Raw genomic sequence first — 20,726 nt, 5'->3', positions numbered from 1 at the left:
TGACACAATGCAAAGTGATCACCTTTATCATATGATGATATATTTCTATCCTAATGGGAGTGGCCTCTTCCAGGATGACAAAGCCCTCAGCCCCAGGGCACGAGGGGTCACTGAATGGTTTGAGGAGTATGAATATGATGTGAGTCATCTGCTATGACCTTCGCAGTCACCAGATCACAATTCAGTCTGGGAGATTTCGTTAGACAGCACTCTCCACCACCATCATCAAAACACAAAATGATGGAATCTCTTTTGGAAGAATGGAATTTCGTCCCTCCAGTAGAGTTCCAGAGACTTGTAGAGTCCATGCCACGGTGTATTGAATCTGTTCTCGCAGCTCATGGTGGCCCAACACTTTACTAAGGCACTTTACAGTATGTTCATTTTTCCTTTAATTTGTCACTTGTCTGTATATGCCATTTCTGAAAGCATAAGTAATCTATATATTTTCCCACATATTGTGAAGTGTGGCCATGTCTCGATTAATACTCCATTGCCATATGGGGACCTGTTGTGAGAGATGTTCTTTCTGTGGCATTGTCACTTCCTGTGGTAACGGCGATGTGCTCATCACACAGTACCCCATACAGACCTTAAAGCAGATGGCTTCTGCTCACGCCCAGAATCTGCCAAATATGTGAACCAATACCAGTTTCCATGATTCCTTTTTTGCACTGTCCAGACTTCCTGTATGCTTAGAGTCATACTGAACACTGAGACTGCCCTGAAGCCTTTGGCCAGGCAGCAGAGGTAAAGGTTAAATGACTGTAAGAGCTCTTAATTAAGCCTTTGGATGTTTGTTTTGAAGGCCCAGTGCTGAGTATGTTGTGCCGTAAGCTGTAATTGTGCCTTCAAGTGGGCTGCCCGACAGGACCTCTCATTAGGGCTTTCTTTTCATTGCCCCTGTACATGGTGTGTGTCTTTTTAGTGTGTGTGTGTGTGTGTGTGTGTGTGTGTGTGTGTGTGTCCTTGCGTGTGTGTGATAGCGTGTCTCTGTGTGGTACTGTGTCCCTCCATGCCTGTGTTTCTGTGTGTGTCCCTGTGTGTCCCTGTGTGTTCATTTGAGTGTGGGTGTGCATGTGAGTTTGTGTGTGTGTGTGTTTCTGTTTCTATGTGCGTCTGTTTTCATATATGTGTTTGTATAAGTGTGTGTACTTGTGAGCCTGTGTGTTATCATATGTGTATGCGTGCATGTGTGTGTGTGTGAAGATCTGCATCTGTTGCCTTGTGCCCTTGGCTGGTCTCTAGGGGAGCAGTAACTGCACCAGGAGCAGGGAAAGGAACAAATGGTGGAGGGCAGAGGCAAGGAGGAGAGAGGCAGGGGAGAGGAGAGGAGAGAGGCAGGGAGTTCACTCGATTGAGAGGATAGAGACAGGGGAGATGAGAGGAAAGAAGGCAGGGGAGAGGAGAGGAAAGAGAGGCAGGAGAGAGGAGAGGAAAGAGAGGCAGGGAGTTCACTCGATTGAGAGGAGGAGAGAGACAGGGGAGAGGAGAGGAGAGAAGGCAGGGGAGAGGAGAGGAGAGAGAGGCAGGGAGTTCACTCGAGTGGCAGAAGCTAAGAGGCAGCTGAGAATGGGGACCCGTCTCCTGCCGGCGCTTTGTGGAGGGTTATCAGTCGGAGGCCGCGAACGCAGATGTCGCCTCATTCAAAGGCAGACTGCTGCTCAGAGGAGGGGGAGGGGGAACAAAGTCGGCTTTTGTGTGCGTCCAGCCCTTTCACCACGACGACCCCACCGGCACTGCGTTCACGGTCACGCGGTGTAGACGCCGGGACATCACACGGTCTCTCTCACACAGGACCCCCCGTCACTCTCAAGTGACTGTAGGCAGTCTCTCTCAGACTGAGCGCCAGCACATTACTTGTTTATACTTGCCGAAAGTGTCAACTGGCTCACTGGTTCTGGGACCAGCCCGGTGAGTCTCCCTTGCTTTCTTTCATTACTTAAGTGATGTTGCTATTCATTTAATATCTGGCTGTTCAGACCCAGTGTCTATCAAGTGTAACAATGGAAACCGCATTGGTTGAATTTTTCTTTAGAAAGTCTGTGTGTGATTGGTGAGGCTTTCGACACGTGTTTATAGTGCTATGTTTTTATTTTTATTTTTATTTTTTTTTTGCCTTGCATCAGCTGTAGAGATTTTTTATTCTGGTTCTCCTCATTGTTTTTTGCGATTATAAATGACTAAGGCCGTAGAAGGATTATCTCTGTGAGCGCACCACAGGCGGCGCCCTCGTCTCCACGTCCTCGTTTTGTTTCTCCAAGAGCCGCTGCGAGAGCTGACAGCGGGGCTTATCGCTGAGACGCCGCTGTAATTAGAGGGAGCTGGCTCTTTGTCGTCAAGAATAGATGACGACACTCTCCCGTCTACGCCCAGGGTAGCTGGGAGGAAATTCCCCCCGTTGCTAACACGGCGCTGCGTAGAGAAAGGGTGCGTTTGCTTCCAGCCGGAGAGCCCGTGGCCCCCTCTGGGCCGTGGTAATACCGGCGGGTTCGTGTGCGGAGCGTGGGGCGTGACGGCACCAAGCGAATGTCCCCGGGCTCAGCGGGCGTCCCCTTTGTTTAGCTGTCCTCGTAAGCGCCGCCGGATTTTTATTCTCTTTTAAACAACAGCTGCCATCAGAGAGATTGTGAACTCTCTCTTTTCCCCCCCATAAGAACCATTGACCCTACACTAACCCTCCGAACTTAATCTGAAGATAAGCCCCCTAAAAAATTATGGAAAAGGCATTGTGTTTTAGGTATGGCTTATAATTGTTTTTTGTTTTTTTTTGTTTTTGTTTTTTGTTTTTTTAACTGTGGCCCCTGGTCCTGTAGAGCCACAGGGTCTCCTTGTTTTTGTTTTCACTTTAGAATCCACCACCCATTCAGACTCAAGAAATTAGGTGAGGTGAGTTAACTGTCTAATCAGCTGCTTTAACTGATCAATGCAGTTGACTACACAGTTAAATTAAGCACCTGGTAACAACAAGAACCTGAATTTCCCAGTGCCTCTTGGGTATTGAAAATACAGTAGAGCAGTGGTAACCAACTCTGTTCCTGGAGATCTACCATCCTGTAGGTTTTCATTTCAACCCTAATTTGGCACACATGATTCTACTAATTAGCAGCTCAATTAAGTATCTCGCAGTTGAATTACGTGCGCTTCGTTAGGGTTGGAGTGAAAACCTACAAGGACGGTAGCTCTCCAGGAACAGGGTTGGTTACCACTGCAGTAGAGAATATGATATTTTGGATTTAAGCCTTATTTTCATTCACAAATATAGTTTGATATTAATCATACTGCCTAAGTCTGTTTTTGACACTTTCTAGTCTGGCCTGTGCAGTTGCCCTGTGTGCATCTGGTGTGCATCTGGTTGAAATAAATATTGTAAAGTTCCTGCTAATAGTAGCCATTGATCTGAGAAGGGCTGGTCTTGATCTACATGTGTACTGTGTTTGCTCGTTGCTGCACTGCAAGAGAATAGCAGCTCTTTCACTTGAGGTGCAGGTCAGAATTTCCTTAATATGAGTGAAATGTAATCTGCAAACCTGCTTCCTGTTTGGGAATAAAGCATGAGTGTCAGAAGGCGGACAACAATAGGGGTTTCTAGGGGTTTTTCACAGACAGGTGTTTGATGGATTGCATTTATATAATGCCTTTCATCTTTTGGTCTTGAAGCATTTTACAGTGAAGAGGGAGAGAAGCTCACCTCAGCCACATGAGCAGGTGGGGTCAGAGCAGGTGCTGGATAAATTTTTTTTTTTCTTTCTCCAGCTTTAAAGTGCGATCATCTCACAAACACACCATTTGGTGAGAGATAAAAACAATAACACTCACCCCTCCCTGGAAATAAAATGTGAGTCTGTTTGGCTGGTGGTGAAGCATGTATTTGGTAACACACTGGAATAGCTATTGGTGAACACACATAATAGTGAAACAGAAATGTGGGCAGTTCTGAGGCCAGTCAGGTTGCTGTAAAGTATCACTGCCCTGCAGATGAACCGGCGAGCATCATATGGCCATGTGAACACTTCCTCTAGCAGATGCCTGCAGAACAGAGCACACTCAAGATGTCTTGACAGCAGAGCAGAGAGTTAGGTCATGAGTTTGAATGTTGTCCGTGAATACTTTTAATGACTAGAAAGCTGTGAAAGTATAACTGTGGTGAAATGTGAAAAAGACATGGCCTGGGTTTTTAAACCTCCAGATGAAACGCATCTGCAGAATTATTGAGTCTGGTTTGAGTCTGGTTACTTGTCTGTCGCGAACGTAGCCCTCCTCTGGCGCACTCGCCCGGCAGAGGTCCCGGGTGTTAAGTGAGGGAGAGCGCTAACCATCCCTTGTGTCCCTCATTGCCTTGCAGTTATATGACAAGATCAACACGAAGTCCTCCCCTCAGATCAGGAACCCGCCGAGTGACGCCGTCCAAAGAGCCAAAGAGGTGAGTGCTGCCTGTCCGAGTCCCCTCTGGAGCCCCCTCTCCACTGGGGTGCCCCGCACTGATGGGCTCTGTACTGATCCTCACATGCTCTGCTGCACAGTTCCTCGGTTGGTCACCTGACTCATACACAGCGTCCAATGCGGACATTGTTGTTCTCTCTGAATAAAAGCCCATGTCAGTCTGTCATGAAGACTTCTTTTTTTAAAGTTCAAGTCTCACAAAATACTTTGATGTGATTTCTCTGTGAATGCATAACTTTAATAATTCCATAAAGAGAAACAATCAAAGTTTGTTTAAAAAAAGTAAATAAACCAATCCCAAGATAACTTGTGTATACAATTATCATATTTGGGCAAATTTAGATGTTTTTTTTTCTAAAACTAATAGCTATTAGGGAGTTTCTAGTGAGCCATTCTCTAGAGAGTTGAAGTATATAGCCTGTTGTCTGTATTTAGTCTGTTTGCGTCCCACATATCAATATGAGCAATACTGCTTTGTTGCAGTTGAGTGTTTCGAGAGCTCTGAATTGATTTTCAGTTGAAGGTACTGCTAAACCGAAGATGTAGTTCATCTGAAATCATTATATGCCTTTTTTGGTCAAACCCCAACCCTTGCTCCTCATTCTGAAAATTCATTTAGACTTATTATTATAAACCCACAGTAAGGTCCTTCATGGATTCTGAAAATGCCATGAAATGTTGTATTGATTTGAAGGGAAAACGCACCTAGTCCTGTCCTACTCAAATCATCCACAATCTTTTCATTTCTCCAAATGAGTCAGGGTACCATGAGAACTGTGTGGTTCACTGGGTGAATCTTCTGAGGGTAGAAGGACAATTTTTATAACCTTTTCCTATAACAGTACAGTTCCTAACTATTTTCTTCAGACAGCATTCACGATGGTAAGTAATTATTGGATTATTTGTTGTGGTTTATCGGAAATTGAGCAAATTTCTCACAATTTGATCGACCAAAATTGATAAATGATTTTTATTTTTAAAGATCCCAAAGAATGAATTGTGGCATGTGGAAAAGGTTTAAAAAGCTGTTCGTCTTTTCCTTTTGCGCTCTGTCATTTATTCTGTCTCTGGTAATGTAGTCAGTGTTCCTTTCCATGTTGCTGTACTGACAATGTTGATCATGCGCTGATCATGTCAACCGGAATGACCCTTGCATGCTGCTTCTTCCTCTGTCCTTAAACTGGAATGTTTCTGTGCAACAATGCAACCAGCAGCCTTGGCAACTGACCTGCCATTCCGAAAAGCACCCCCTCCTCCCTTCCCCTACCCTCAAATTACTGCAGATCCTCTCAGGGTAGAATGGCGCTTGCAATGGGGAATGTTCTACTGACCAACCACCTAACAGGAAACTTGTGCCTTGAGGGTTTCAGGGTTTGACGGTTTAAGACCTCAGCTTGTGGAGCAACGAATGCCAGTTTGTAAAAATTAATCGCAGCCTAATACATTTGCTTTTAAGGCAGAAGTTCAAAGTTTTGGCTTTGGAGTTTTTGAAGTTTTCTCATTCAGAAAGACGAGCTCTGATTCTGCATTTAAAATGAGGGTGTATGTGAGTTCACACAGGGCAGAGGCCGCTTTAGTGTTTGGCTCAATTTACATTATTGACGGGATTTTGTGCCGTTGCGGGTCAAGTATCCTTTGAGCCCGTCTTTAATCCTGGCGTTGTCTTTAGCCACGTTTGTGCGCTTTGAGTATTAGTGAGACTTAACTCTCAGGTCTTTAGCATATCACAGATCATTCCCCCAACATGTTACCCCATCTGCCCCTGTACAATAAAACAGTTTGCTCCATTTATCATCAGCGTATTAAAAGCTACAGAAAAATCTTCATATACATTTCCTTTATTCATTTCACATATTTATTGACATCCGTAAACAATTGATCAAATTCCATAAAACAACAAAATGCAGTAGCTGGTTTGATTGTAATTTTCATTAGGTTTTTTCATCACTTGATCTTTTCTTATTTGATGGTTTCACAGTCTGCATTTATGAACCTCTGCTGTCTATTTAACATTTTTTTATGGAATGGGAGAAGCCCCTAAAAGGACCTGGTAAATGTCAAGATGAAAGTGCTTTTCCTTATGGTGAATAAAACGTTTAAACAACATGACGCCCCCCTCAGGAGTTTGTGTTTGGTGAAGTAGTGGAGAGGCTAGGCAAAGGAAATTGCTATATAAGGAGATCTGGTTCCTTCAGAAGAGTGTAAGGCCTGCAGGCACTGAGATTTTGTGTATAATAAGAGAAGCGTATGAAGACCTCAATATGTGAAACTGCTAAATAACAGAAGTACCCGTGTAAACACAAAACTTTCATTTCCCTCATGTACAGTTTTGAGACTAAATAATGCACACTCAGTGTCTGTAAATTTAAACAGCAAAATTAAGAATTTATGCTTCAAGGTTTTGCCCTTTTCAAAATATCTAGAATCAGGAGAAGCCTGGAGACTAGGAAAAGGCATAAAACCAACAGGCTGTTGTATGAAATGTTGTGAGATGGTTTTAACAGTGGTAATCCCTTTAGTATGTCCCTCTTCTTTACCTAATATCTTACCCCGTGTCACCCCTACCCATGTCACTACTAACCAACAAGACTAACAAACCCTGCTAAACCTTTCCCAGTACTCATATAACATGCAAACTCAGTCAAAGTCCTCCTTGCTAAATTATTAAAATATTCTCGTTCAGTAGCAGAAAAACAGTATGCCAAAACACTGAAACTAAGACGAGATGAGTAACATTACACACGCACACGCACACCAGACCTGGGTCATATACAGTGCGCATGTAATATCATTTTTTTCATGACTTGGCTCAACGCCACAATTTTACATTTGTAATGAAACAATTCAAATATGTTTGAAGTTAAGATTATTGGCTTTTAATAAACGGTGTTTTTATATATTTCCATTTCACCATTAAGAAATGATAGCACTTTTTATACATAGCCCCCAGAAAAGGTTCATTGTAAATAAATGGCATAGAACAAATGTGTTCGTATGGACAGCCTATGGAGACACATGTTTCTTCATGCTGTACTAGAATTCAGTGATGCCTCTAGACCTGTCACTGTAAAACCAACAGGTCATCATAAACTCTGAAAATATTTTCCAACAGTTCTAAAGGGGAAATATTTTAACAATATTTAGAACAAAATTCTTCTTTCGTATGTTTTTCTCTGTTCTCCAGACATGGTAAAATAAACTTAATGTTTTGCAATCGTTTACAAATTTAGTAATACTGATTTGACCCAGGTCTGATTGAAACTCATCCACAGGCAGAAGACGGCAATCATCACCCCCCTCCCCATTGTAGATCTCTGCAGCCGGGGTGGCGCTGTTCAGGTCGGGGGTTCCCATAGGCTCATATTCCTTTCATTCACCCGTCCTTTACCCAATGGAATTTTACCTCTGTACTGGCATTTTATGCCTGGTTGCTCCATTACATCTGGAACAGTGAGGTACCATTTCATTAAAGAGTCGTACCTGTGTGGTGCTGTTTTCCCACCCGTGATTGGTGTATCAGGCCACATCCCCGTGATGATGACACCATGAAAAACATGACCAATCCTGATAGCAATCAAAAGGCCATCTCTTAGAGTAACTTATTCTTTGCATCTCTATGCTTTACTGACAATCACTAGCAATACTGCAATGCTTTAAAATTATCCTTTCCTGAGCTCTGTTTTTTAATACCTTGGGCCAACTGGAAGTGGGCAGGGCATAAGGATAACCCTTCACTGATCCTCTTTGATTGGCTGATGGTTGTGGTGAAAGCCCTGCCCCTTGGGGAGTTGTAACAGATTGAGTATGACCCTCTTGTAGAGACTAGCAGTACAGTGTGTAACTCTCCTGTGTCTTCTCGTGAAGAATTCCACCGAAGATGGAGCGAGCACAGCTTTGAAACATCTGGAATATGTAAGCCGAAGACATTTTCAAAACTTTTAACTTGTCATTGTCTCTCTCTCTCTCTCTTTTTAATGTATTTTGGTATTGTAACAGGCATCGAAGAAGATTCATTGTCACCAGCTGTTATATTATTTGTCTTAATCGTATCATCTGTTGTCTTATACTGGTGTGGATTGGCTCTCTTGGACATATTGTCAAGACATCCAAGTATAAAAATAAAGGGAAGTTCATGCAGGCTTCTGGACAGGTCTGTGTGAAGTTCGCGAGAAGTGGGACTGACGTAAGATTTGGTTTCCTCCTATCGACCCCCCTCCCCCCCCCCCCCCCACCACCCATCGGTACTCAGGTACATGTGTGTGATACAGCACTGTGCTAAATCACAAGTGACAGAGAGTTCGGTGGCTGTGAGGCAATGTGGGTTATCATTCGACGACAGAAGAAAAAGAAGTGCGGCAGTGGTCTCCGTTGCCATAGCTGAGGGTTGCTCGGCAGCATGAGCTGTGTGTTGGCTGCCTGCGCTGCCGGTTCATCGCGATGTTAGTACATTAGCACGTTAGCATGCGCTAGGGGCTGCCGTGGAGGGTGGAAAGCCTGACCTCATTCCCCTCCCTGTCTCCTGCAGGTACTGGAAGAGATTTCCTGCTACCCTGAGAACACTGACGCTAAAGAGCTGAGGCGGATCCTCACACAACCTCATTTCATGGTGAGCAGGGAAAAAATGACCCAGAATGCATTTTCAGTAATTAGATTCTCTGCTGGCAGATTTCTTGAGTGGGGGGTGGGAGAGAATAATAAAAATAATAATAATTTGATTTTGAATTACAAGAATAATAGCTTTATTTATACAGTACCTTTCTTATCATGCTTTCCACAAGCACACAGTTGCAGACGCTATTAAAACGTATTGGAATCTGCAAATACATGTCATCCTATGAAGACAAAGTAACAACTGAGTTAATCAAAATATACATAAGGCTCACAAAGATATAAATATAAAAGAATAAAAATGAAAAGCTGAAATAGGAGATGAAAGAAAAATGAACTGAAAGCCAGTATGAAATAATATGTTTTTAAACAGAGATTTAAAACTTGGGAACGCATATGGGAAGTTGGGGGGGTGGCGGGGTGGGGGGGTGGGGGGGGGGGGGGGAGGTCAGGAGACAACTGTCACTCTTTTGATTGATACTTCCTTTCCTACATCAGTCATTCCCCGTAGGCCAGTCCCCTGTGATATGGACTCTCTGTGCTAAAGGTGCTGACGGAGTGGTATGAAAGGGCGGACGGATATGAATCGATAGACGGGTGGAGGACTCTATTTACTGTCTGGCTGAAGTTGACAGAAGGAAATTGAGAAAGTGGCCCAAAATAGAGTGCGATGGAGGACATTTGTGGATGACCTGTGCTCCTCACAGACTGAAAGGGTTTAAGTCTAAGTGGAGTTGAGTGCAGTAGGAAATTTTGTGAGAAGTTCTTTATTTATTTATTGTTGCTAGCGGGGCTTGGGTTGATTCCATTGACAATTCAGGGAATATATCAAATTGTAATTCTATTTTTTAAAAATCATTACAGAACATTACAAGCAATTAGAAAAGAGGCATTATTATGGCCTTTTTTGATCTGTGAACTGATGTTGTTTTTCATTTCTTCAATCAGCTTAATTGAAATGGAATTTTAACCCAGTTCAGTTTGGACCTACACGCTGCATCACCGTGTTTCGCCTAATGCTGTTTTCTGGTGAAATTTCCCTATCTGTATATCCAGTATTGGACCAAGGGCAGTTGCAAACCGTTCTGCTGCGTTGTCTGAGCCCCTGGCATTTTCTTGCACTGTGGTAACAAAGAAAGCCCCCCCTGCTCATTAGCAGGTCCCACAGAATGCGCATTCCAAGCTGGTCTGCTGGTGTTTTTCACTGTGGAGACGCAGTTACAAACTCTCTCATTAGTAAAAAGCGCAGCACAGGTGTGCTTAGCCAGTCTGCAGGGCTTTTGAGTTCTCTGCCTGCTGCTGCAGAAGAAGCCGCCTTCTGAATGAAATGCCTAGTTTCTTGCCTGCGGCGAAGGCCCAGTTTTGACTGGAGACGGCGGGGCGTCTGCGTTCCCGTCTCACCCCTCCCCTGCGCCAGCACGCGGGAGGAATCCCGCCGCTCTGGGAGGTCACGCCGAGGTTTCCTTCTGTACTGCCTTATTTGGGTTTCTACATGCTAATGCGCGTTCGCTTCCCTTTTCCCCGTTGCTCACCTCGGTGTCCTCCCTTCACCCTGAACAAGTTGTCTCAGAAGGCACAGGGCTGCGAGTTTCTGAGATAAGTGCGTACGATTGATGTCTAGATATGTGTATGTGCGCTTCCGTGCGTGCACTCTCTGTGTGCGTGCGTACACGAGTGCCAGTCAGTCTGTCAGTCGCGCAGTGCCATCAGAGTAACTAATTCTGGGGTTTGGCCGTGCAGTAATAACAATAATGTTAATACTCAGCGTGGCTCTGTAGTCTCCGTGCTGTGGGACAGGGTTGAATAAGGGTGCTTTCGTGGGTCCCCAGGCCTTACTGCAGACCCATGATGTGGTGGCACACGAGGTGTACAGCGACGAAGCTCTGCGGGTCACGCCACCGCCCACCTCGCCCTACCTGAACGGAGACTCACCCGAGAGCGCCAACGGAGACATGGACCTGGAGAACGTGACCCGGGTGCGACTGGTCCAGTTTCAGAAGAACACGGACGAGCCCATGGTAACACAGGCTGTCTGAGACATTTGCATACTCTCGTAAAGCCATCCTCTGACACACATGCATTCACATACGCACCCAGACGCAACACGTTCACACCACACTTAGATTTATAAATACTCAGTTACATCTACAGAGAATAACCGCACACACACAGTCCTGTACTGCTATACTTCTGAGGACTTCCCATTGACTACATTCTTTCTGTAACCTCTAACCCTAACCCTAACCCCAACCACTACATGCCCAACCTTAACCCTAACGTTAACTTAATTGTAACCCTAACCCCTAACCCTAAAACAGCCTCGTGAAGTGTAATTTTCCTCATCTTTCTGTCCTTGTGAGGACATTTGGTTCTCACAAAGATAGTATTACAAGTTCACACACACACACACACAGATGCACCCACATTCATATTCACACCACCTGCATACACTGTTGTTAATACATGGATGCCCATTCAATCTGCCTTTGCTGCAGTAATGGCATCCTGAGCTGCTGTGTCGTTTGTGATTGTCTGATCTTTATGTAGTGTTTCTGTTTTCCGATTGGTCGATCTTCATGTGGAGGTGCTGTTTTGTGATTGGATGCCCTGTATGTGTAGCTCCAGGTGTTGCTGTCCAGGCCCACGCCCCTCAGGATGACCTGGTCCTGTATGTATGCAAGTACCTTAATTCTGTTTCTCTGCTCTCGCCCAGGGCATCACTCTGAAGATGAATGACCTAAATCACTGCATCGTGGCCCGAATTATGCACGGGGGCATGATCCACAGACAAGGTACCTGGCACCACCCCCCCAAAACCAACCTACCACCAGCACCACCCAAACACACTTACCCTTCCCCTCTCCACCCCACTCTCCACTCCCTCCAGACCGAGCATAGTCGCTGTGAAGGTTGCAGGGCACTGTCTCTGACATGCCATCTTCTATTTTGCTCACACACAGCCAGCAGCAGTAGGAACATATTGAGAATTACGGTAGTTCAGGGGGTTATTTCTCAGCAGGATTACAGAGTTAGCTTGGTTACTGGGATGAGTAGAACCGGAAACAGCCCTTTTTACTTTAGTCCATGTTCCAGATTTGGGAGGGTTCAGGGTTTTACTCAGTACTGTTGCTAACTGAGTAATCCTGCTTCGTGAACTCAGTATCGTTCCCAATTTTGAAAGTGATGTCAAAATGAACTCGTTTACAGAATTTGTATCCCTCTATCTTGTTTTACTTCTGCTACCATTGCCTTGTTTTAAAATAGGCTGTTCTCTTCCCTCTCTCCAGGAACGCTGCACGTTGGAGATGAAATTAGGGAAATCAACGGGATCAGCGTAGCTAACCAAACAGTGGAGCAGCTGCAAAAGATGTTGGTGAGGTGGTCCGGCGTGGACATTCTGTTGAGCACACTGTGGGAAACATGTTCTAAATATACATAGTACACCAGCATGCACTACAAGCCATTATAAAAAGTCCTTCATTAGCTAATTCATTTTTTCTAAACTGTGTCAAGGTTTCCCCTATGCCTTCATTACATGTAGTATCTCATAAATACAGAGAAAAAACATTTTACGTGTGCAAACAATAAAAGTGGTGTGTTTGCGAATGCCAACTAATACCGGTTTTTTGTTTCCACAGAGGGAAATGCGGGGCAGTATCACCTTCAAAATTGTCCCCAGCTACCGCACGCAGTCTTCGTCCTGTGAGGTAACGGGCCTGGCCCCGCCCATTTCTCCAACCCCTCCAGCCCCACCCCCCTCCTTTAGGTCCTCCTTCCTTTTTCGTGGTCTTGTGTTTGGAGTCCCTTGTCGTGGTGGACATCCCCTCCCCCTCCCGCCTTCATAGCCCTGTGACTAACTGCCTGCTGGTGGCTGTCGTAACGCTTCCTCCTCCCCCACCCCCACCCCCCCCCCCATGGGTGGGGTTTCTGTCCTGACCAGACAGACAGGGTCAGACGCTGCACACCAATTTCACAACCAAGATACCGGAACAGTCAGAGAACGGGCCCAACCTGTTCTAGGACGACCCCTGCCGACAGGTCCCCCCACGAGAGCTGTCCCGTTAGGAGGCCTGCTGTTCCCTCGCTCGAAACCTGCCAATCACAATCTCGACCGTAGGGTCGCACTCTCGCCCGTTTCCGGCCTAATAGAGCTTTCTGCTCCTCCTGGAGCTCGTGCTGGTAGCTAAAGGTAGTCCTGTGTGTCTGTCTGAGCCTCGAATAACAGTCTCTCTCTTTTAATCATCCTATGCTTTTATACCCAGTGTTAAAGCAGATCCGATAGAGGTCTGGTTTTTGCGTTTGTAATTTACCACCAATGGATTTGTGTATTGCTGTTTTTGGTCCTTTCATTGTTTGAGGTGCAAATGGTTTTGTCTGTTGTTTATTGATTGTTCACAGAGTTTTTGACTGATTGTACTGAAACCCTCCAAAAGAAAAGCACAAAATATTAGCACAAGAAGTATTCTTGCCGAAAAAGGTGTGAAAAATATCAGCGATTAGCATGACCAGATCCCACCCAGTGGTGAGAAAAGAAATTACAGTACAAGGGGTACCCTTTTCAACAGCCTCAAAATGTCAAATCACCATTTATTTAAAAATAAGAAGGATACAAACCTTATAAGGGATAAGTTTATAAGGATAAGTGCAGCTGGTTAACATCACAGAACCAGCGGTTTTTGATGTCGTTTCCTGTTATGTATGTATTTGTGATTTATCCTTGCTGTGTGGTATAAGTATAGGCCCATGATAGAGAATAGTTTTCCTGCCTCGTTTCCTCCATTTTCCCCTCCCCCTGGTATTGAATTGTGAACTGTTGTTTTCCCCCGCTTGGTCCCCCTGGGTAGGCCGCTGTCGGCGTTTCTCTCTCTCTCACGTCTCCTGTGTTTCAGTGCGAAGAGCTCGGTGGCTGTGATTGGCTGAACTCTGTGTCCTATTTCAGAAAGAGTCCCCTCCCACCTCCAGACAGTCACCCGCTAACGGCCACTCCAGCATTAACAGTTCTATCTTGGTAAGGACTCCCATGATTCCCCAACTTGTACCCAGAACCACTACCCCCCCCCCCCCACCCCTTCCCACCCCAATTGGGATACTTATTCTTCCCCAGTTGAGACAGTTATTCTTCCCCCATGGTGATCGCTGATTATTTCTGATTATCTCTTAGTTATGTATGTGTCTATACCAGGTGTCAATCAGGCTCCCTTTTGGGTTCAGTTTACCAGTGTTGATCACACGTTGATTCTCTCACCTTAATGGAATGGTGATCGCACCTCGAACACGCAGTTGTTTGCGTCGACAATTTGGGCTGGAAATGAGATGGTTCGGAATCGAAGACGGACGACGAGGTGACGCGTGATTAAGCCCCCCGCCGCCACAACTCGGGGAAGAGCCGGCCCTCCTGAAGAGAACGAGAGCTTTGAACATAAATGATCCTAGCTTCCGCTATCTCAGTTCTCAAATTGGTGTGCTCTCTGCTGCTGTGACCCATGCATTCTATAGCCCCTTTCGGTACTCCGACACAGCCCACACACACACACACACACACACACATACAGACGGAGGCCCACATGCAGACACGCCCACGCGCATTTGGCAGCTTATGAGATTATAGCGGGATACAGCTGTTACTTGAGATTTTCTGGGGTATTCTCTTTTTTTTCCGTAACCTGATGGGATTCTTCTTTCTGATCTTCCCCTAATGCCCCTGATCAGCTTCTCGCTCGCATCGACTCCTGTCGGAAACACCCCGGCAGGCCGACTTTAACCCTGCACGCACACGCTCCTCTACGAGCTTTTTACCTACAAAACGCCAAGAGGCGCACTCGTCTAAGCCCCCCCTGAAAACACGCTCATCAGAGACACACATCCCAGCATCATCCAGCGGATCAGAGCAAATCCCGCGCAGTTACCTCAGCCCAGAGCCCGAAGCGAAGCGCTGTACGTAGCATGGCTGTAGTGGAGGCTTACCCCCCAACTTAATCCTAACCAATTGAGCATGAGAGCTCCGGGGGAAGGGGGGCTGGGAGGCCCCGCCCCCGGGGCGGAGCTTGTGAGGAGGCGGGGCCCGCAAACGCAGTGTTGACTCGGTGTGGCGCTGAGGACGCTTGCCTGCTCTCTGCTTCAGCTTGCTTCGCTGCGAGGAGGCCGAGCTCCAGCAGCAGCGGTGTTTCATCTAAACACAGCCTGCCTGAAGCATTTTGGGATCTTTTTCTCCCCCCTCCCACTGTCTGAAAGCCTGGTTTTAGTGTGTTACAGATGTTTGCGAGACACCACTGCGTGATAAACTTTTGTGTGGAATCATTCTTGTTTGATCTTGTTTGCTCTGACCGTTCTTCCCTCCCACTTAACGGCCGATCTCTCTGTCACCGCTGGGCTTTCCTTTGCAGGACCTGCCGGCTACTATCCAGCCAAAAGGACGACAGGTGAATAGAGCTCTAAACCCCTACCGACGGGGCCCACTGTACCTTTTAGTGGCACCCCTCTACCCCTCTACGCCATCAAACGAGCCTGTGTATATGTGCGTGTGTGTGTGTGTGTGTGTGTGTGTGTGTGTGTATGTGTATACAGTATGTGTGTGTGTATACCTGTGCATGAATATATCTGTGTATACACCTGCATATGCTATATTAGCAAGTGTGTGTACGTGTGTGTGTCTTTGTGCGCGTGTGTGTGTGTGCGCGTGTGTGTGTGTGTGTGTATGTGTATGTGTATACAGTATGTGTGTGTGTATACCTGTGCATGAATATATCTGTGTATACACGTGCATATGCTATATTAGCAAGTGTGTGTACGCGTGTGTGTCTTTGTGCGCGTGCATGTTTGGTGTGTGTGTGTGTGTGTGTGTGTGTGTGTGTGTGTGTGTGTGTTTGTCTTCCAGCATCCGGCATCTCACTCCCATGAACAGACACAGCTTATTAACGCAGACCTTGAAGAACACATCCCCCTGTTTGTTTTCTCCATTATTTGCTAACAAAGGTTGTTTATGCAGTCTGGGGAGAGGCTGATGTCTGAATCCACAGCGTGAGTTTAATAAGAGGATCTGCACTGTTTGTGTGAGCATTTCAACTGCACAAACAGAGGGATGCTTTGGCTTCTCCGCAGGTGCACATGAATGGAAGTCACTGAGTTACAAACATCCATACTGATAATAAAGCAGCTCCAGCTAGGCCTGGGATCTGGGCCTTTGAGCCTTCAGAGAGACTTTTCCTAAGGCCTGTTCTCTGTGGTGCTAATGGGGGAGTTGAGACTAGGCAGTTGGAGGTATAGCTATCTTTCAGTCAGCTATCGCTTGGCGGTCCCTTTCCGGATTTCTCCATTCATTTGTTTGAATTGCACTCTCAATTTGGCTGGTTTTCAAAACAGTGGGTATGCACTCACATTTCTGTGCTTTGTCAAGAGGGGTAGACGCTGTTTAAAATGGGGATTTACAGTTGGGTTTTCAGTCTGTCCCCAGTAGTTTTTCTTCTGCCTTTTTGAAGAAGGGATTCAAAACAGAATTCCTGCATATTCCTGTGATCATAATTCTTCAGCAATGTACCCCTCTTAATTTGGCTGTTCTTCAAAATAGCAGACATGCAAATTCCTTTCCACACCATATTGAGATAGGTACATTGTTTTAAGAAGGGGTGTAGAGTCAGATTGTCAGCCTGTGTCCCCAGCTGCTTCTCCACCTTGCTAAAGAAATTAACTCAGACCACCAGAATTCCTGCACACCCCCACCCCACATCCCTGCTCTCCACTGCTCCCTCGCTCCCCTGCCCCTGCCATGTTAGGGGTCTGGGTGGCATCTGGCACCCCTGTACACACACTGTACACTCCTCCCCTCCATCCTCTGAATCACCAATCAGCATCACCAACAGTGAGTTTATTAAACTCACAGTAATGGCTGTTTTCTGTCTGGAAGCATTTTCGCTGCATATTTCGTATATCAAATTGTTCATGGTGAGAATCCCAGAATTTGACTGGCACAGGCATTATTTATCAGTGGTCGGGGCAGGTCATTTTTCACCTCCAGGTTATAGAGCTGTAATTATTACAGTTGTACAGGAATATGTCCTAATTAATCAGGCATCACAGATTTTTCTGAATTAAATGTGTTCATCGAAGGTATGTCATAAGCACACACATGAAGGCCAGTTGTTAACTGTTTCACTGCAGATAACAGGAGAAATTATTCAGCATTAAAGCCAAGTATTAGTGGTCCTGGAGACATTTAGGGTCTGAAAATCAATATTCTCTGATTAATCTGGTAAAAACCTGAAAAAAAATCTCATTTCACAACAGTCTCATCTCTGCAGTTTTCTTCGCTGTTAAACTTATCCAGTACAGCAACAGTGCAATTAACAAAACCTAAATCCAACATTTTATATTATTTGATTTTCACAGCCTAATCTGCTGTCTCTCCCTTCAGTGGTTTACATGAACATGTTTACTGTGTAATCAAACAGTTTACCTGGGCAAACTTTTTCACCTTTTGTGAAATGTAGTAGTATAAGGAGAAAAAAGTGTCTCTTAGCCAGCCAAAGCTTGTTAAAATAAAAAGCCAGTAGAGGGCGCTTTGGCCCAGTTTAAACTGCATGTCCCTCTTTGTGGGAGCTTGCCATTTTGTCACCCCAGGGAAAAAGCTTAAGTTTGATGTTTAACTCAATTCAGAGAAAAAGAAAACATTCAGAAAAGAGACGAAGCGACTCACCGCTCTGGACACAAGTATTGGCTTACGCCGATGTGCTTGACGCCCGAGCCGAGCTTGTGTTTGCCTTTGTCATAACATCCCCTCAGACATGGCTGTAGAGTTAGCCTCCGGGCAGTCTCCATTTTGCTCAACCTCAACCCCCCACCCCCCCCCTCACTCACCCCACCCCCACCGCACTCATGTTAACAGCAGGCTACTCTTTCACTGCATGATGTGTGTGATACTTTCAAATCCTAGATCTCCAGACCTACAATCAAGGATAAAATGTCCCACAAGGTAAGATTTGCAGAACAATACCATAGATGTAGCTACCGTGCTGTTGTGCTAGACAGCGTTCCACATGAGTTAGTTTCCCTGCCCCATATTGTTTTACCTGTTGTATTGAAAGTTCATAGACATTTTAAGTGTATATGTATATATAGCCGCCCCTGTTAGAATAATACCTGTGCCATACTTCTGCTCATCTGAAAAAACATCATGCTGTCTGGACTCTAAATTCGCTTCTCTAAAAAGGGGTTCAAAAGGAGCTGTATAATGTGTTAACAGGAACCTTTGTGGAAGCAGGCCTCTAACATGGCCACGGAATTCCATGGGGGTTCTGCTGATCCCCGTTTACAAACAGTACAGTCTTATTGGCTGAACACTCTCTACCTACCTGCACCAACACACACCCCCCCCCTCCGCAAATCCATTTCCAATTCACCAGGAATCTTCTGTACTCCCATGCATTGGGAAAATTGGCTCTGTTCTGTTATCTCTCTCTCTCTCTCTCTCTCTCTCTTTCTCTCTCTTTCCCTCTCTCTCTCTCTCTCTCTCCCTTTCTCTAGCTCTCTCTCTCACTCTAACCCATCAGCACCTTGTCCCCATCCCCCCCAAGGGGCAGCTCTGACCCGTGTGCATTTCATCCTCTCAGATCTACGTCAGAGCACAGTTTGAGTACGACCCGGCCAAGGATGACCTCATCCCCTGCAAAGAGGCGGGCATTCGCTTCAGGGTGGGCGACATCATCCAGATCATAAGCAAGGACGACCACAACTGGTGGCAGGGGAAGCTGGAGAACACCAAGAACGGCACGGCGGGCCTCATCCCTTCCCCCGAGCTGCAGGAGTGGTGAGGGCAAACGCCGGGGGTTCGTCCCAGAATGCACTGGAGCACCAGGAGGAACCGGGGGAGAGACTCAGACGGCAGCCAGAGAAAACACCAGGCAGAGTCAGGAATGCAGTTCTCAGACAGATTTAACAATCGCTCAGGAGAAGACTGCAACAGCTGGCGCTTCTGTTCAGGATGCTTATGGTCTCAGAGATGGCATACGTTCTGAAGAGTTTCTATAAGAGTCTGAAAACTGGTAATATAACTGATGAATTCTATTGCTCTGGTTGGTCATGGTGGCATCAGTCAATATTTTGATGATTGGTTGCCAGGTCGCCGGGCAATTATGCCTAGTCCTTTGTTTACATTTTTATATTTCAATCATCTCATCAGGTGGGAAAATAAATATCTGTCTTCTTTGCCAGCTAGCTGTATCTGGTTATATTTGGTTCTCCCGAATCCTCCCTTCCCATTCAAGGCCTAGGGGGCTGGAAAATAGGACACAGAAACAAACTGGGTACAAAGGCCCCTTTAATGAGCATTGGAAATAATGAGAGGGGAGATATGGGAGAAGGAAGGGGATGGCCACTGAGCTGCAAAAACAATACAATTTGGTGTATTATATTAGTAAGATAATTGAATAACAAAGTGAATGTTATATTGTTGGATAGGTGTTTGTGTGTGTGTTTGTGTGTGTGTGAAACTGAGTGTGTGAGGAAAATTGTTGGTCTATATGTGTGAAGGAATGTGATGAGTATGTTTTTTCTCAGACACCATTTTGCCACACTCCAGTAATAACACCTCTGCTGTCAGGCGCCCAGCTGGAATTTAAGTTTGAGCACCAATACATGCTCCTGTCCAAATTACTTGTGTGAGCAATAGTGAAGGGTTAATATATGCCATTCACACAGACATCATTGATATGCTTAATGCAAACACTAAGTGGTGTGGATAGATATCAGAAAATATTTCAGTCATAAGGAAAATCACATCCCACTCGCTGCTTCTTTAACCTCTCACAGTAAAAACATGTGACCCGACCACTTAATCACAGAATATCAGCACCAAATCCTGCAGTGTTTTGCTGTAAGATAAATTGTTTTAAAACTGGTTTTGCAACTGAAGTAAATCGCATTTCAAGTTGGTCATATTTACAAATGCGACTATAGTTTTTCCCCGCTGTTGCCCTTCTAGCATTCTCTCCTGCATAACGTAACTCATCGTTGTTTTGTGTCTTGCAGGCGCGTGGCCTGTATAGCCATGGAGAAAACTAAGCAAGAGCAGCAGGCCAGCTGTACCTGGTTTGGCAAGAAGAAGAAACAGTACAAAGACAAATACCTAGCGAAGCACAATGCAGGTAAGATGGCCAGGGCCTCGCGCTGGAGGGAAGGCCCCTCCGGTCCTCTCCTCGCCACCGCCATCCAAGCCAGATCCTGCAGGGGGTCCAGGCGGGAGTGGTCTTGGTGTCGAGTTATGATGTCCCAGTGTAGAGCGCTGACCCTGACTGGCAATATATTCTGTCCTTGCTAGTGAGTGAGAGACAGAGCGAGTTACTCGTCCATGTCCCCTCTCTCTTTGGAATCCCTGCTGTTGTTTACTGCAGAGAGGATGTTATTATTTGGCCATCATTTGGAAGTTGATTATGTATATATGATCAGGTGGTACTCTAATAGTAATTTATACGGTTGTGATGCTAAAAGAGGGACTGCTTTAAAATTTAGGTCACTTTAGGTCAACTCTCCCCTATACTCAGTCAAGCGAATCTTACCAGTTTTAGGGCATACGCAAACCAGACTTAAGTTGTTGAACGATCCTAAAGCTTTTTAAAACTGAAAAAAATCCAAGAAACAGGAAAAGGAGTGGACTGAAAATTGTGGCATCCAGGTTGGAGGCTGGA

The 20,726-nt window shown here is 45.5% G+C and overlaps 1 protein-coding gene across 18 annotated transcripts in view; it reads left to right on the top strand.

Annotated features, from left to right (window-relative positions):
• The window catches only part of caska (calcium/calmodulin-dependent serine protein kinase a), a 159,287-nt gene that overhangs the window by 126,175 nt on the left and 12,386 nt on the right, over positions 1 to 20,726 (top strand). For 4 of the 18 annotated variants that reach the window (XM_035407833.1, XM_035407834.1, XM_035407831.1 and 1 more), the window contains 12 exons: positions 4,346 to 4,423; positions 8,308 to 8,355; positions 8,969 to 9,049; positions 10,881 to 11,069; positions 11,765 to 11,843; positions 12,339 to 12,424; positions 12,690 to 12,758; positions 13,991 to 14,059; positions 15,435 to 15,470; positions 17,978 to 18,016; positions 18,654 to 18,850; positions 20,071 to 20,186. In XM_035407833.1, coding sequence (XP_035263724.1) covers positions 4,346 to 4,423; positions 8,308 to 8,355; positions 8,969 to 9,049; positions 10,881 to 11,069; positions 11,765 to 11,843; positions 12,339 to 12,424; positions 12,690 to 12,758; positions 13,991 to 14,059; positions 15,435 to 15,470; positions 17,978 to 18,016; positions 18,654 to 18,850; positions 20,071 to 20,186 — 1,087 coding nt within the window. The remainder of the gene's footprint in view (positions 1 to 4,345; positions 4,424 to 8,307; positions 8,356 to 8,968; positions 9,050 to 10,880; positions 11,070 to 11,764; positions 11,844 to 12,338; positions 12,425 to 12,689; positions 12,759 to 13,990; positions 14,060 to 15,434; positions 15,471 to 17,977; positions 18,017 to 18,653; positions 18,851 to 20,070; positions 20,187 to 20,726) is intronic. The other 14 variants (XM_035407849.1, XM_035407839.1, XM_035407838.1 and 11 more) reach the window with 6 other exon arrangements.

Source organism: Anguilla anguilla, chromosome 3, assembly GCF_013347855.1.
Source record: "Anguilla anguilla isolate fAngAng1 chromosome 3, fAngAng1.pri, whole genome shotgun sequence".
Lineage (NCBI taxonomy): Eukaryota > Metazoa > Chordata > Actinopteri > Anguilliformes > Anguillidae > Anguilla > Anguilla anguilla.
The sequence above is the reverse complement of the archived record's forward strand: the minus strand, read 5'-3'. Positions and strand labels throughout refer to the sequence as shown.